We start from the raw sequence: 16068 nt of genomic DNA, 5'->3' as shown, positions 1-16068 counted from the left end.
ACTGATCAATATCTGAAATGAAAATGGAGATTGAATTGATGGCAGGGACTTATGCAGTAGGAGCATTCGATGTTTAGCAAGAAAAATAATTTTGGCAGAACTGGTTTTGATTTGTCAGCCTCCATAGAAACGAAAAGGTTTATATTTGTAATTTTGTTCCATTATTTGGTGATTTTTTAAAAATATTTCTCTTCTGACAGAAGAGAACAGACAGACGAAAGATAAACAAAAGCTACAGGTTGCATGGCCCAAGTATTTTTAGGCATCAGACAGACAGCTATTCTTATTTTGTGTGGAGGAAACTTTTTCTGCTGTCATGTTGGCCAGCTCATAGTGTTTCTCTCTCTTTTTCCTGTAGACCAAGACAAATGACAGAACACATGTGATGGTAAATAAGGTTCATATAGACCAGGTTTTTTTTTACTCTTTCCACCACTGGACCTTGGAGTGTTGGTCTGCATGCTTGCCATTTAGATGAGATGATAAACCGAGGTCCAGTGTGCATCATAGCACAAAAAACAAATGCTCGCAAAAAAAAAAAGAAAAAAAAAAAAAAAAAAGGAAGTACATGGCAAAATTCTGTAGAAAAATCTCTCGCGAGTTATTAGATAGTAAAACAGATACACTTCCAGACAGGAAAAAGAAACCAAAAAAAAAAAAGAAATAAAAAAGGTGGGTGGCGTTGTGACAATAATCACCAGGAAGAGCAGCCTGATTTTCAAAGACACAAATTATGATACAATACAACACAATACAAACACCACTGATAATTTCAAGGCACGTGGGCATTTTCTGTCTTGTTGGATTCTTTACCTTTAATTTTGTCACATAGGTATTATTGATTATAATCTATAACACACATGTCTCTTTTTTATTTTTATTTTTTTCTTTTTTTTCTTTCAGACGTACTTGGAGCAGACAAAGACCAAATTCAACAAAGGCTACAAAGGAATGAATCTGGCTAAAGTTACTACAACAGTGGGCCTCAACAGTAAGCAACAACAACGATCTCTTTTTCTTTTCTTTTTTGTGATTAGACTTAATCATTATAACCCATGTACCTGTTTAGTTCAGGTTGGAAAGATATTTTCATCTGTGAATGGTCAGTTTTTTTCCCCCTGTGCATGTACATGCATACAGACATGCAATCACATGTGTTATGCACACACGTAATTATATATTTGCAGATATGTGCATACAATGGTAAATGCATGCTTGTGTTACATGGGATTGTTTTATATTTTGTATTCACACTTTCAGAATTGTACTCAATTGTCCACACATAATTATATATGTGAACTTCCTTGTAAACTCCCCGTACCTGATAAATACTCCCCCTCCCCCATCCCCATTTTATAATAAAAACTGTGTAGGACAAAAGACCTTGTAAAATTCCCCCACCCTACACCCCCAGTTTGAAGGGGGGGTGGGGGGGGGGAAGTGAAATATTAATAAAGCAGCTTGCTATTTCTGATTGTGTTGCTTTTCAAAGCTATGGAGATTTTGATCCAGAGATAAAGAATAGAACATCTGCATGAGATATCAGTGTGTGACGAAAAAAAAAAAAAAAAAGAAATAAGAAGTTTGATCATAATGTCACTGAATGACATAATGTCTTCAGTAGCTAGCATTTCACATAGAATGGTACTTTGTAGTCTCTGTCCTTGGACATCCAGTCGTTGGACTTTCAATCTGAGGGTCCCGGGTTCGAATCACGGTGACGGCGCCTGGTGGGTAAAGGGTGGAGATTTTTACGATCTCCCAGGTCAACATATGTGCAGACCTGCTAGTGCCTGAACCCCCTTCGTGTGTAAACGCAAGCAGAAGATCAGATACGCACGTTAAAGATCCTGTAATCCATGTCAGTGTTCGGTGGGTTATGGAAACAAGAACATACCCAGCATGCACACCCCCGAAAGCGGAGTATGGCTGCCTACATGGCGGGGTAAAAACGGTCATACACGTAAAAGCCCACTCGTGTACATGCGAGTGAACGTGGGAGTTGCAGCCCACGAACGCAGAAGAAGAAGAAGAGAAGAAGGACATCCAGTCATTAAGTCACCGGCATGCTGTGAAAAAAGAATCTTACACACTTGAATTTTAACTTTTGGCATTGAGTTATCCTTCAGGCATTGAAGGCTTTAATGAGAGACTTGTCTTGCTTGGAGTAAATGACCCAGTCAGTACTTTGTTGGGGATTGTGCTCCCATGAAAAGGTAAAGTACCAGGAGAGCAGCCTGAATTTCACACAGACAAATCTGATGTGACAAAGAGTAATACATTACAAGACAAGACAAGACGAAACAATAAAAAAAACAATATTGTTCGAGATATCTCCTCCACTGTTAGTGCACTGGATGATACAGGCATTCCCACTCATTTTTTTGCTTTTTTAATCTTTTTTTTTTTTAATACCTCTGCTGCACTCCCTATGTCAGAGTATGTTTGTGAATGATTAATTGACAAGTGAGCAGTTTTTGTGTCAACAAGGTTTGGTGAAAGCTTCAGAAATACACTATGATGAAGATGATTGATTTTGTTTACTGTTTGATAAGCTTTCTTACAATTATCCAGACTCACCTTTGAATACAGGAATGCGTAAATTGTACTGTCTTTAGTCTCTTTAACCCTTTGAGCCCTGACCACTGCTTTACCGGTGGTAGAGAAAAATGACATAATGCCTAGCCACCAGTTGAGCGGTGCATAAACACTTGTGTCGTGTTTTGCTATTGGTTGACTTATATTGAAGAGCCAATCAGAAAAACCGTAATATTCTGACGTCAGCGAACGTAGTACCAACATGGCCGTGCCTTTTCACTGTGTTTTGTGCATGTGCTTTGGATAAAAAAGATCGATTTCAATATAAGTCAACCAATAGCTAAACACGACACAAGTGTTTACGCACCGCTCAACCGGTGGCTAGGCATTATGTCATTTTTCTCTACCACCGGTAAAGCGGTGGTCAGGGCACTCTTTTTATATCTGCCGTGACACATTAAATACCAATTATTTGCAAATTTTGGCTCAGGAGCTCAGGCAGAAGGGTTAAAATTGCTCAGGAACTCAGGGCTCAAAGGGATAAGATATAGAAAGCAGTGACAATAGATTATTCATATTGATTGTTCTTTTTTTGTGCCACTTTCTCAGTTGGGAAAATTGACTTGGGGAAAACTCGTCTCAACTTTTGGGATCTTGGTGGACAAGAGGAGCTGCAGTCACTATGGGATAAGGTGAGTGTGCAGTGTGTGTTTGTGTGTGTGTGTGTCACTGTGTGTGTGTGTTTGTGTGTGTGTGTCACTGTGTGTGTGTGTGTGTGTGTGTGTGTGTGATCAATGTCAGCTCTGGTGGAAACTCGGTCCACAGTGCAGGAGTTCCGATAAACCATGAATATGTGGACTGCTGTTGGAGGGACGTGGTGGCGGTCTCCACTCTGCTCAGTCTGGCTCCACGACTAAGCCATTTAGTCAGTAAGGGGCTTAGTAGGTGGTGTCTTAAGTACGTTAAATCAGAGCAGGCGCATCCGAACACCACCGAAGTGACTCGGCAGCAGTGCACGGTCTCCTCTAGTGTGTGGCCTCCTGGCGACCTAACATCAATGGTTCCCTATGGACTGCCAGCACTGGGACTGCGGCAGACCAACCCGGGTGTGGCTGTGTATGAGGGACTCGAAATGTGCGGCTTGGGAGTAATGCCACTGAAATGGAGCAGATGATGGGGCATCCAAAAGAAAAAAAGAAACTAAATATGTGTGCACCCCTGACGCTTTATAAATGGTAAGGATGCACTGTGTGTTCAACAGGCAGGTCTCCGGGACGTTGTAAAAATTTAAAAGCAACTAACGCTACATAAAATTAAAAAGAGTGATACTCTTGTATGTGAGCGTCATGTGCTGGGATCGTCTTTACAAAGAGTTGTTTCCTTGGCCACTGCTTGACCCAAGAGCAGGTAGGTCTAGAAGATATGCCCAGCCTTTGTACTTGTGTAGTAATAATGCAGATCAGATGAGAAACATGCAGCATTAGAATTAAGAGTGACCCTCAGAAAATAGTCTGGGACCATGTAGAGTTAGGGTAAAAGATTAGAAATTCCCCCTGGACCCCCAAGATTTTTAACCAATAATCAGAAGCTCTGCAGTGTGATTTTATTTTTCTTGACATGGTTGTGATTATTGTGGAGTTTGTGTGAAATGAAAATGTGTGTGTGTGTGTGTGTGTGTGTGTGCGCGTGTGTATGTGTGTGTGTGTGTGTGTGTGTGTTCATGAATGTGTTTGTGAGTGTGTACTTGTGTATGTACAAATGTGGAGTGGTATCTTTGTAGACAGTGATGGCTCAGAATTCATTCACTTTCACATGTTTTTTTTCTTTTGGACATCATGGTTATTTTTATGATTCAGTTATGATTCACGTGGTTTTTTTTCTTTTTGTTGTTGTTTTGACTGTGGAGAATTTCAGGAAGACAATTTGGTACAAAGGAAGTGTTTTGATTATATTTTTGTTTAATGTTTAGACTTTAGGGAGGAGAAAATTTACTCTCTTTTCTTATTATTCTTTCTTACATTTTTATATAATGGACAGATCCCTTCGTCTCGACTTCATTATACAGTAATCACAATATTGTCTGGATAGAGTCCTTTCAGTCAATTAAAAATTTCTTGACAGTTTTCTGATGCTTTATAAAAATTAAAAAAAATTTAACATGGATACATGGATTGTGCTGTATGATTTTGCTAGTTGTTTTTTTTTTTGTTGTTGTTTTTTTGTTGTTGTTGTTGTTTTGTTTTTGTTTGTTTTTTGTCAGTGAATTGTTGGATTGGTCATGTTGCAGTATTATGCGGAGTCCCATGCCATTATCTACGTTGTTGATGCATCTGACAGAGAGAGAATTGAGGAATCCAAAGCAGCATTTGGTTAGTTGGTTTTCCCTGTATGTGAGTGTGCATGTGTGTGAGTGTTAGTGTGTGAAATACACATTTGGTGTTAATATACTGTACCATGTCAAACTAATGCAAACCAGGCCTATCGGTTTGGTCCTCTTGGCCAAAATTTTGCGGCAACTCAGTGATAGACGTCTTGTTAATAGTCTGCCATCTGCTTAGTTGACCCATAGCAAAGAGGACCATTGTCTGTGAAAACCACAAACACCACACCCTCTGAAGGATGTCCTTGTGTAGGGTCGAGCCAATGTGGAGGACGCTCTTGGGCCTGCCTCAAGGTTGGCATTGTCTGCATGGGTTGTGGGTGGATAAAAATCTTGAAATGTTGAGGATTCAGGATGAGCATTGGGAGGGAATACCATACAAATGGCTCATGAGATGGGGCACAAATAAGAGTTTTAAAAAGGTGTGAATCAGATGACAATGTTTATGAACACTATGGTGTTCACAAGGCACTGTGGCAGAATCGATAAGGTGTTGGACCTCCGATACAGTGTTCACCTGTGATTAGAGTTCGAGTCCCCGGTTTCAACATGGCATCATGTCCTTGGGGAAAGACACTATGATTTTCCTCACTTCACCCAGGTGTGAATGGGTACCCCGAGTTAGGTTAGGGAAGGTTAGAACAGCTTTAAAAGAGAATTTGGCCATGCCTTCCAATGCTGTGACTAGACACAGTGGATATGAATGACTTCATCGGCTGTGGGACTTTTAAGCTTGGATTTTTTGTTTGTGGTGTGTTGGCAGACAAGATGGTTGTGAACTCCGCCCTTCATGGCGTTCCCCTCCTGCTGTTGGCTAACAAACAGGACTTGGAGGTGAGGCAGCTTTTTTTCTTTTTCTTTTTTTTTTAAATAATAATTTATTTCATTTTCTATTTTGGTGCCCCAGAATTTGGGGCATTTTTGTTTTTCTATTTTTCATTGATGATGAATGATGGTGGAGGAGATGAAGCTGCTGCAAAGGAGGTACGTACGTCCATTAAGGTTTGGAACTACATGACAAGGCCGTACTGTTATGATATATCCCTGGCGGGCGTCACCCAGACTGAGCGACATGAAACCAGCAGTGATGGTCAGGAGATTGGAGCAACACTTCCAAAGATGCATCCATGAAGTGGATGAACCCTCGACTGGTGTGGTCCCGGTCTTCCCATCTGTGCCCACAGCACGCTTAGTTTTGTGTAGGAGCCGGCCAGAAGCTGACAAGACCCACCTCTGATGGGGATTGAACCTGCATTCTCCCAGTTGTCAGTTCCCAGTTGTGAAAACCACAATCAGCACACCCTCTGAAGGATGTCCTTGTGTAGGGTCGAGCCAATGTGGAGGACGCTCTTGGGCCTGCCCCAAGGTTCGCATTGTCTGCATGGGTTGTGGGTGGATAAAAATCTTGAAATGTTGAGGATTCAGGATGAGCACTGGGAGGGAATGGTGTGGGGCAGGATTGGAGCAACACTTCCAAAGATGCATCCATGAAGTGGATGAACCCTCGACTGGTGTGGTCCCAGTCTTCCCGTCTGTTCCCACAGCTCACTTAGTTTTGGGTAGGAGCCAGCCGGAAGCTGACAAGACCCACCTCTGATGGGGATCGTACCTGCATTCTCCCAGTTGTTGGTCCTCGAAGCTAGCCGCTTGGCCACAGTCGCTGGTGAGGTGAGGCAGCTTTGCCTGTGTCGCATGAAATTCAGTGCAACTGATGTCCCTGCTCCTCCATGGAGACGCTGGGGGGAGGGGAGAGGGTGGTGGTGTTGGAGGGTCTTTCAGAATGAATTAGATGATGAATTAGTATCCCCACCTTCTGGAAAGTTGGTGCTTGAAATTATTCCCTGTTATTATTGCTTTCTTTTGTTTCTGGCGTTGTCCATTTCTTTCTGATGTTTTTTGTTGCTGTTTTTTTTTTTTCCTGTCTTATTTTCTTGCCTTGTTGAACCATTCACTGATGTTTTTTTTCCCTAAGAAAGCCTTGAATATTTCTAGGACTTGATGATTGGGTGCACTTACTGTTATTCTTTTTTGCACTTATTAAGTGTGAGGTGTCCATTGAAAATTGTTTGATTTTGTGTGTATGTTATTGTATATAATTTTGTGTATTATGCAGAAATATGTTTTTGTTCAGATTAATTTTTTGGTAATCCTTCAGTGAAAAATTGTGTGATCATCAGAGTCAGAGGCACATCCTCAGTTAATGTGTATGAATGTGACTGTACCTGTGCTTAACATTTTCCATGTGGGGGTGGGGTTTTTTTTCCCCTAGGTTACTTGGCTGTATTTACAGGTTTTCAGCCCTGACAAGGACCTGTGTGGTTGGATGGACTATGGGCAACAAAGATTGATAAGTAAATAAATCAGACTGGCCGTTATCACTGTAGAAATTACTGTATAACACTTGTCCATGACAGCCAGTTTCTCTAACACCATTGTTTTCAAATTGTGACCGTTGGTTGTTGGAAAGTTGTTGGTGCTAATACTACCGTTGTGTAGTAACTACGCCTCCTTGAAACTGAAACTTGTAGTTGTGTGTCGCAGGGCTGCCTGTCTGTGGACGATGTCAGACATGTTTTCAACCCCATCCCTCAGGTGGTCGGGGACAGAGACTGCAGCACAGAAGGTGTATCAGCATTAAGAGGGTGAGTTTTTTGTGTGCATATTTTGGGTGGTTTTTTTTTCCTGTTCATGTGTTGCAAAACCCATATTCACTAGTATCTCTTGAGTCTGGCTATTCTCACCACCACCATTTAATCACTCGTTAAATAGCCTCCCTTGCCTGCCCTTTCTTGTCTTTAGTTTCTACAGTTTTAGAGTTATGCATGCGTGTGAATGACTGGTGCGAAAGCGCTTTGATTTGTCTCTGCACAAGATCCAGCGCTATATAAATACCATTATTATTATTTATTACTCGTGTTACCAGTCAGTCACTTTATCGTCTGAAACACAGTGAACAGAATTTAGCCTTCAGACCCGTCATGAGAAAGAAAAGTTAAAATTTATTTCAAGAAATAGTAATTAAAAAAAACAAACAAATAAACCAGTCATTCCATCACAGATGCAAGATCACTTGCGAGAGCCATGGCGGGGTTGTGGTTTGGGGAGAGGGTGCAGGAGGGAAGGAAGGGCGTTGCACAGTCACCATCACAGTAAATTTATTATTTTATGTGTACAGAGACGGGCGCAATAGCTGAGTGGTTAAAGCGTTGGACTGTCAATCTGAGGGTCCCGGGTTCGAATCACGGTGACGGCGCCTGGTGGGTAAAGGGTGGAGATTTTTACGATCTCCCAGGTCAACATATGTGCAGACCTGCTAGTGCCTGAACCCCCTTCGTGTGTATATGCAAGCAGAAGATCAAATACGCACGTTAAAGATCCTGTAATCCATGTCAGCGTTAGGTGGGTTATGGAAACAAGAACATACCCAGCATGCACACCCCTGAAAACGGAGTATGGCTGCCTACATGGCGGGGTAAAAACGGTCATACACATAAAAGCCCACTCGTGTGCATGCGAGTGAACGCAGAAGAAGATGTGTACATTAAAGCATGAAAAGTTGACACTCAAATACATTAGTTAAAGAGTCTTGATTTAAAAATCAAACTTTATTTCTGTTTATCTGAAATGGGGGCAGAACCTTCCTGTTGGGTGTATAATAATGTTAGGTATGTTCATTTTCCTTAACCCACTAAACACTTCACATGGATTACAGGAACTTTAATATGTGTATTTGATGTTCTGCATGTGTATACACATGAAGAGGGTTCAGGCACAAGCAGGTCTGCTCAGTTATTGACTTGGGAGATCAGAAAAAAAAATATCCAACCTTAACCCATTGAGATGCACTCCTTGAGAAATTGAACCTGAAAAAAAAACAACCTACTAAAAATAAACAAAGATGCTTTGTATTGTATTATATTATTTTGTATTGTGTTGTACTGTTTTCCATGACTTGCTGGTGTCTTGTCATGACAGAGACGGGGTGCCAGAGGGAATCAACTGGCTGGCAGAACGCATCAAGAGGAATGTCATGTCTCGCCCTCCCACACAGCGTGATATCACGTGATCAGCTGGCCACGTCGTGCTGTTTCCGGGGGTTTGGGTGTGTTTTTTTTGTTGTCGGTTTTTGGTGGGTTTTTTTTAATGTGTTTGGAGGTGACATTATTGCTTGCAACTTGTGGACTGTGCACAGGACTGATGAATATGATGTTTTCTACATGTCTTATTATTATTTCACTCGTTTGAGGTCACACACACACATGTGTGCGCATGCTCAGGCACGCACGCACACACACACACACACACACACACACACACACACACACGCGCACGCACGCATACATGGGCTTTTGCAAGTCACATGCTTGCACACACGCTTGCAAAAGTATATTGAAGTGTATATATATATATGTGTATATTTATAAACGTGCACATACATGAATGCACACTTGCATACACACAGACATACACACTTGGCAAAACCATACTAAAGAACACACACACACACACACACACACAAACGAACGAACATACTCATATACATAATTTTGTGCGCATACACATACACACACACATGCACAATGACAGAAACATGTTTACTCTCGCATTCACTTACAAACACACATGCGGACACACACACACACACACACAGCTCTGTGCATGACTGGGTGTTGTCATCACATGCAAACCATAGAAGCACACATGTTGCTTTTCCATTTGTAGATTGTCATCAGAATCAGTACACACACACACACACACTGCAAAATCATACTGAAGAACACACACACACACACACACACACACACACATACACACAGTGGGCTTCTTAAAACATGCATTCAGATACACAACTCAAGACATGTCCATTTTATACACCACCACTACCACCTCTAAGAACCAACTCTAGTAAAAAAAAAATTTTTAAATTCACCAACACGTCAAACAACAAAATCCCACAATCATTCATTAACATCGCCTGGTGGGCATCATCAAACAGTGGAATCACCTGTTGCTTTGAATGGGCCAGCGGTTCCAGAACAAGTGATACCGAGCATCACTGTACATTGAGGGGGGCTGTGCGAGGGTTGCGGGGGTTTCATGACTCAGGTTGGCAGTTCTGGGGTTAGTTAGACTGTGTGTGGGTGTTGCCGTTTTGATTCCAATGAGTGGCCTGCGATGTGGCAGAGTAGTGATATGAGTGAAGTGTTTTGCATGCATTTATCTTATTGTTTGATTTGAATACTTCAGTGTCCACGTTTTGGGGTGTGGTTTTTTTTGTTTTTGTTTTTTTGTTGTTGTTTTCTTACTGCCCTGAAGTTCAGTTTTTGTTTAAAAGAAAAACAAAGTTGAATTTTAGCCTCATAATGATTATAGATGAAGGAAAATCATTATTAATATTAGTATCAGCTGACTGCATTACAAAGGTGCATATTTTATTTTGAAACCTGCAGTTGACACAAAGTAATTTTATGGTTAATGTATGTTTCAAAGTACGTGGTCAGTGTGCAATGCTTACTCCTCTGTTATGATGTAGAAAGTGTATACGTTTTCAGTGTATATTCTGTGTTAAATGAAGAATTGTCAGTGAAAACAAGAAGAAAAAAACATGCACACGCTATGGCACCAACACACATTTGTGACCATTTATTCTGTTAACATCTGAAAAAAAAATGTTGAGAAAGTGTTCTTCAAACATGAGGGTTCTGGTTTTTAGTCAGCAGGCTGAATGTTGTTATCTTGAATTCATAATTTTGAATTGTATTGGGAATGCATTCCATAGTTTTCAAGAAAATAGTGGGTTTTGGTTTGTTGTGAAAGAAAATAATCAGTGTTGATTTGTTTCTGTTCTGTTGAATTCACAGAGGAATCTAAATTTGTATTGTGAATGCAATCCAGCATTTTATGTTTAAGGGAATGAAAATGATCAGTAAAGGTTTATTCCCTTTTGAAACCAAACACAAGCAGATGGGTTTATGACAGACCTGATCACCATAGAATGGTGGCCTTGTAGTGATGTGTCTACTTAGGAAGCAAGAGAATCTGACGGCAAGGGGTCTTATCCAACCTTTTGCCAGTATTTTTTCCCCTCCACAAGACTGTGTTTAATACGATTAACTTAATCCCGTCTTATGACAGCATCTGTATTTGAGATTAATACAGTTAATCTATTGCGTGTGTATTTTTGTGCCAGTGCCCGGTTTTTCAACCTTTTGATGAAGTGTAAACATTTACGGAAGAAACCTTTCAGCTGTTCTGACACAGTTCATGATACCCTTTCATGGGATACAGATAGGGTTGAACATGTGAAAACTTTGGAAACTTGCTTCATTGACACTGAATACTGGCATTTGTGTTGTTCTGTTGGGGGGCGGGGGCGGAAGGCTGGAAGTACTTTTGACCTTTTTTTTTTTTTTTTTAAATTTCAGTGTGGGCACACCTTTTTGCTGAATCAGTTTCATTTTCAAAGAGGTCAACTGGCTGAGGACGTGGGTACAAGACTTAACTAGCCAGATGTATTTAATGTTTCATCAAGTGTCCTATGCCCAACATCATGTCAGCATGGGTAGATGTGCTGTCTCTGAATTCGAGTTCTGTCAGTCTTTGCAATCATTTTATGTCAAGTTGTTTTCCTTTTTAAATGATTATTTTGAATTAAGGCTTTCTCAGAATTTATTTTGATTAGGTATTATAGCAGGTTATAGGAAACTAACAGTTGATCAGGGGGGACATTTAAATGCATCGCATATGTAGAGTATATAATGAACTGGATTTCTGTTTTGATTCTGTTTTATGTTGGTAAACTGAATATAGATACCATAATGCTGGATACTTTGCTGATAATGCATTGGCATTGTCTTTCATGTTCTTTTTTTTTTTTTTTCTTTTGAAAAAAAAATCTTTTTTAAAGATTGATGCAAAAACCAAGTGGTTAAAGCATTGAATTTTCAATGTGAGGGTTTCCGGTTTGATTCCTGGTCATAGCTTCTGGTGGGTAAAGGGTGGGGATTTTACCAATCTTCAGGTCGACAAATTATGTAGACCTGCCAACACCTGAACCCTCTTTGTGTGGTATATTCATGCAGATCTGATACGCTCATTAAAGATCCCATAATCCATGTCATCTTTTGGCAAGTTTTGGAAACCAGAACATACCCCACATGCAACCCCTTGAAAACGGAGTATGACTGCCGACATGGCAGGGGTAAAAACAGTCATACATGGAAAAGCCCACTCGTGTGGGTGAGTGAATGTGGGAGTCATAGCCCACGAATAGAGAAGACCTTTTTTTTTTTTTTTTTTTCACTTAGAGCAGCCTTCTTTTAGATCAAGTTTATGTAAATGATTGGTTTTTAATTATGTCCCTTGCAGTGACATGTATTGATGTTTTAACCTACTCCGCAGTGCTGTTAAATATAAAAGATTCATCCCTGCTGATGGTGTAAGCTAAATTTAAAGGCAAGTCATTTATTCTTTTTATTCTGCCCTTTTTTGTGATTGTGATTGTACAGATGGTGTCAACAGTATTTGCTAGTATCATTACATTGTCATGAGTGGGTGAATGGAAAAGGGCTTTGAATTAGAAGGAAAAGAAGAAAGGATGATGGTTTGAGCATTACTATTTTTTCGGATGATGTGAAATCACTTTCAAATGATGTAAAACACGATGCTTTTCTTGTCGAATAAGTGTAGTGTGTGAACGTATGTGTGTGTGTGTATGTTTGCTCTTGTCAAATTAAGAATGATGAGCTTTAGCTTTAATTTCATAGCTCAAGGATTGTGCAGTGGGTTTGTTTTTTTTATCACTCAGTTCTTGCAAAAGTATTTGAGTTGTTTTTTTCTTTTTTAAATCATTAATGAGTTTGGTTTAGCTGTGTATGGGGGAGGTGAAGGATGGGGAGGTGTGTTGGATGATGAGGAAAATCCCCCTGTGTACAAATGGTATCGCAGGTGTCAGTATATAAGAGTTTCTCACATGTCAGGCTTGATGTTCTTATATATTTGCATCATAGACATACCTGTTTTGATTGTGAGAGGTATATATATATATACATATATGTGTGTGTGTGTGTATTTATAGATATATAGATAATCATGCATCATGTATTTCTTTGCTCAAGAACTTCATGTTGTAAGGAGGAAGACGAGTCTTCTGAAGAGTACAAAATCTTGAGGCCAAATGGGCTCTTTTACCCCAATTATCGGGGTTCTCAGATTTACCTCCAGATGTTAACTCCCGTGCACAATCTAATCAAATCTGCATTGCTGCACACATACAAAGGCAGGTATACCTTCCAGTCCTGAGCGTCTTGCATTTCTGGGCCCAAGTAGTGGTGAAGGGAAACAACTCTTTGTAGCAGACGATCCCAGTATCAGGCTGAAGGTTCGATACACGTTTTCCTTTTTCTTCTGTTCGTTCTGCAACGTGCTGTGCATCTTTTCCTTTTTCAATGCGTTAGGGATGCATATTTGTTAATTATCTGAGTATCCAAAGCCCTGAAGACATATTGGATTACAGGAACTGTGTAGAATGCCAGACGGTGAAAAGCTTTCAAAATACTCTAGCTTCATCTTTTTCATCACCCCAGGCATGGCCAGGGAAAGGGTGTGAGAGAGAATGTGACGCAGATAAAGAGAGGGGGGAGACAGATCATATTTTATTGTCTCGCATCAGTTGAACTGGTCACGTGAGTGTATCCATGTTTGTTTTTGTTTGGTTTGATTTTTCTGTGTCCTATTGATAGAGTACATGTAAACATGCAATAACGTTATTAATGTTATGTATTTATGTATTGTATAAGACCTTCTGTGTAATACTGTTACGAGTATTTTGAAGTCTGTTGCAGCATTGTTGACAGTGTTTTAAGATGAATTCAGGACTGAGATATTCAGTGGTCTCCAACTTAAAAGATGCCCATTTGACCACAATTTGCCGTTTTATTATTTATACAATTTTTTTTTTTAATTCTGGGGAGAATATCAAATAATTTAAGCTGCTACACATTTTGTTTAGTTGTCTCTCTCCTTTTTTGAAATTCATTTACTGGGTATGTTTTGTTTCATGTGAGAGTGTGTAAAAAAAAAAAAAAAAAATTGAACTATGGGGACTGTTTACTTCTTGTGAAAGATGTGTTTGCATGCATGCATATGGACAGAGTTATATTTGAACTATTGTATGTTCAAAGATCATTGAGCTGTTTAACAGTTCGTTATCTTAAAGGTAAATTGTTTTTAAATTCTATAAATAGTTTGAATTTTGTGAACTCTGTTAATTTTTAGAATAGCTCAAAATTTTTTCAAGATAAATTGTTTTTAAATCTTGTACAATAGAACTCTATCAGCTTTGAACACAGTGACATGCTCACATGTTTTTAAATTCAATAACCTTGAAATGTTGATTACATAAGACACACATACCAATACATTTTCAAATTTCATTACAATCCATTACTTACGTAAAAGTGTACAAACACATCTTTCACTTAAAACTGGAGTCATAACTGTTGGGAAAATGCTTCCCTCGCTTTGGAATAACATTGTTTTATGCACAAATGTGTAAAGGATGATGGTGTATGTTGATTATGTTTGGTCCTGTCTAGTAAGTAGTGGTGGAATAAATGACATTGAACAGCAACAAGCGGCAAAGTGTTGCAACTCTGCGTGGTTCCTGAACACCCAGGCAAAGACGGGTGTGTGGATCCACCCCAGTAAGTGCAACCAGATCTTCCCAGCAGATCTTAGAAAGTGAGCAGTTCTCTGTAATTCTTTAGTATGCATTTCAATTCTCCATTTTGTGATCTGTACAGACATACATAATTCTCCATTCTGATCTGTTCACACATAATCAACTATTAGGAAGTCCTCATATGGCCTTCTGCAGTTGGCTAGACTTAAGCAACAATGTTGATCTCATACACATAAAATTAAGTTCTAAGGCCATATTTAGCCTGTCCACCTATGCAAATGTCTTGCAATGCAATCTATCTTCATATCATTTCAGCAAACTAACATTTTGAAATTAAAAACATCACATTTCTTTTCGACATTGCTGATAAAATTTGCACTGTTGCCTGTGCTAAGTTTTTAGCAGGGATTTATCATGCACAAACATGATTTCTCATTGGTTGACTTTTGCAGTGGGATGTGTATTCCCATTGGCTAGCTATCGAGTTTCCTCATTGGCCGAAAGTGAACAAGTTGTACATTCTCACTGGCTGTTCTTTTCTGTTTTCCCTTTGGTTAAGTTGGCAGTGAGTAGTGCTCAGGTTTGCAGAAAATTTCAAGTATGCAAGAAAAGGGGAAGAAATTTTCCATTTTCATGGAAGGCATTATAATTTTCAAAACATTTCAGTGAACTCTTCTGACATCACATTTCTGTTTGACTTAGCATCTTGGAAAAATTACAGTTGAGCTTGTTGGGATGCAGCCTCCCAAACCACAACTCTGTCACCTTCCTCTCTCCTCCCTTTCACTCCCCCAAACCCCCCAACGCCCCCCCCCCCCCCCCCAAAAAAAAAAAACCCAAACCCCATCCCCCACCCCCCAAAAAACCCAAACCCCATTCCCCCCAAAAAAAAGACCCAAACTCCATCTCCCCCCCCCCCCTCCCCCCCCCCCCCAAAAAAAAAGAAAAAAAACCATTCCCCTCTCTCTCTCTGCCAATGAAAACAAGTTTGAGACTGCAGCCAGTAGTCCTGATGCTTTCATTTCTCTCTCTCTCTCTCTCTCTCTCTCAATTTCAAAAGAAGAAATAGTAAAGAAAAAATATATATGAATAAAATAAAATTTAAAAAGGGAAAAGAAACTGAAAAAAAGAATAGAAATAAAAAAACATGTCAACCCCAACCCCCACCCCCCCCCCCCCCCACCCCACCCCCAAAAAGAAGAAAAGAATTGGAATTAAAATGGGACAAACAAAAAGAAACTACACAAAAATGAAAACAACACCATGAACAAATAACTGAAAACAACAACACAAACAAATAACAGAGTCTAAATTACAAAATCGCATCTGATGTTTCATGTGATGTGCTGCTTCATGCTCTACAGAATTAAGCTTGAAAGCACAAAACAACATTTTTTGACAAATCAGATCTTCTTCCCTGATTATCTGTTTTCACAACCAAGATACTTAATAACACCATCAGACTGTT

General features: G+C 39.8%; 1 protein-coding gene across 2 annotated transcripts in view; it reads left to right on the top strand.

Moving 5' to 3' along the window:
* The window catches only part of LOC143279758 (ADP-ribosylation factor-related protein 1-like), a 16508-nt gene extending 1799 nt beyond the window's left edge, over nucleotides 1-14709 (top strand). Inside the window, exons 3-9 of one of the 2 annotated variants that reach the window (XM_076583887.1) lie at nucleotides 904-991; nucleotides 3148-3230; nucleotides 4826-4907; nucleotides 5682-5752; nucleotides 7460-7560; nucleotides 8894-9020; nucleotides 11344-14682. In XM_076583887.1, coding sequence (XP_076440002.1) covers nucleotides 904-991; nucleotides 3148-3230; nucleotides 4826-4907; nucleotides 5682-5752; nucleotides 7460-7560; nucleotides 8894-8984 — 516 coding nt within the window. In that variant the 3' untranslated portion in view covers nucleotides 8985-9020; nucleotides 11344-14682. Of the gene's footprint in view, nucleotides 1-903; nucleotides 992-3147; nucleotides 3231-4825; nucleotides 4908-5681; nucleotides 5753-7459; nucleotides 7561-8893 lie in introns of both variants that reach the window. The other variant, XM_076583886.1, reaches the window with a different exon arrangement.
* Nucleotides 14710-16068: the final 1359 nt, after the last annotated feature.

Source organism: Babylonia areolata, chromosome 3 (genome assembly GCF_041734735.1).
Source record: "Babylonia areolata isolate BAREFJ2019XMU chromosome 3, ASM4173473v1, whole genome shotgun sequence".
NCBI lineage: Eukaryota > Metazoa > Mollusca > Gastropoda > Neogastropoda > Buccinidae > Babylonia > Babylonia areolata.
Note: the sequence above shows the minus strand (reverse complement) of the source record. Positions and strands in the feature narration are given on the sequence as shown.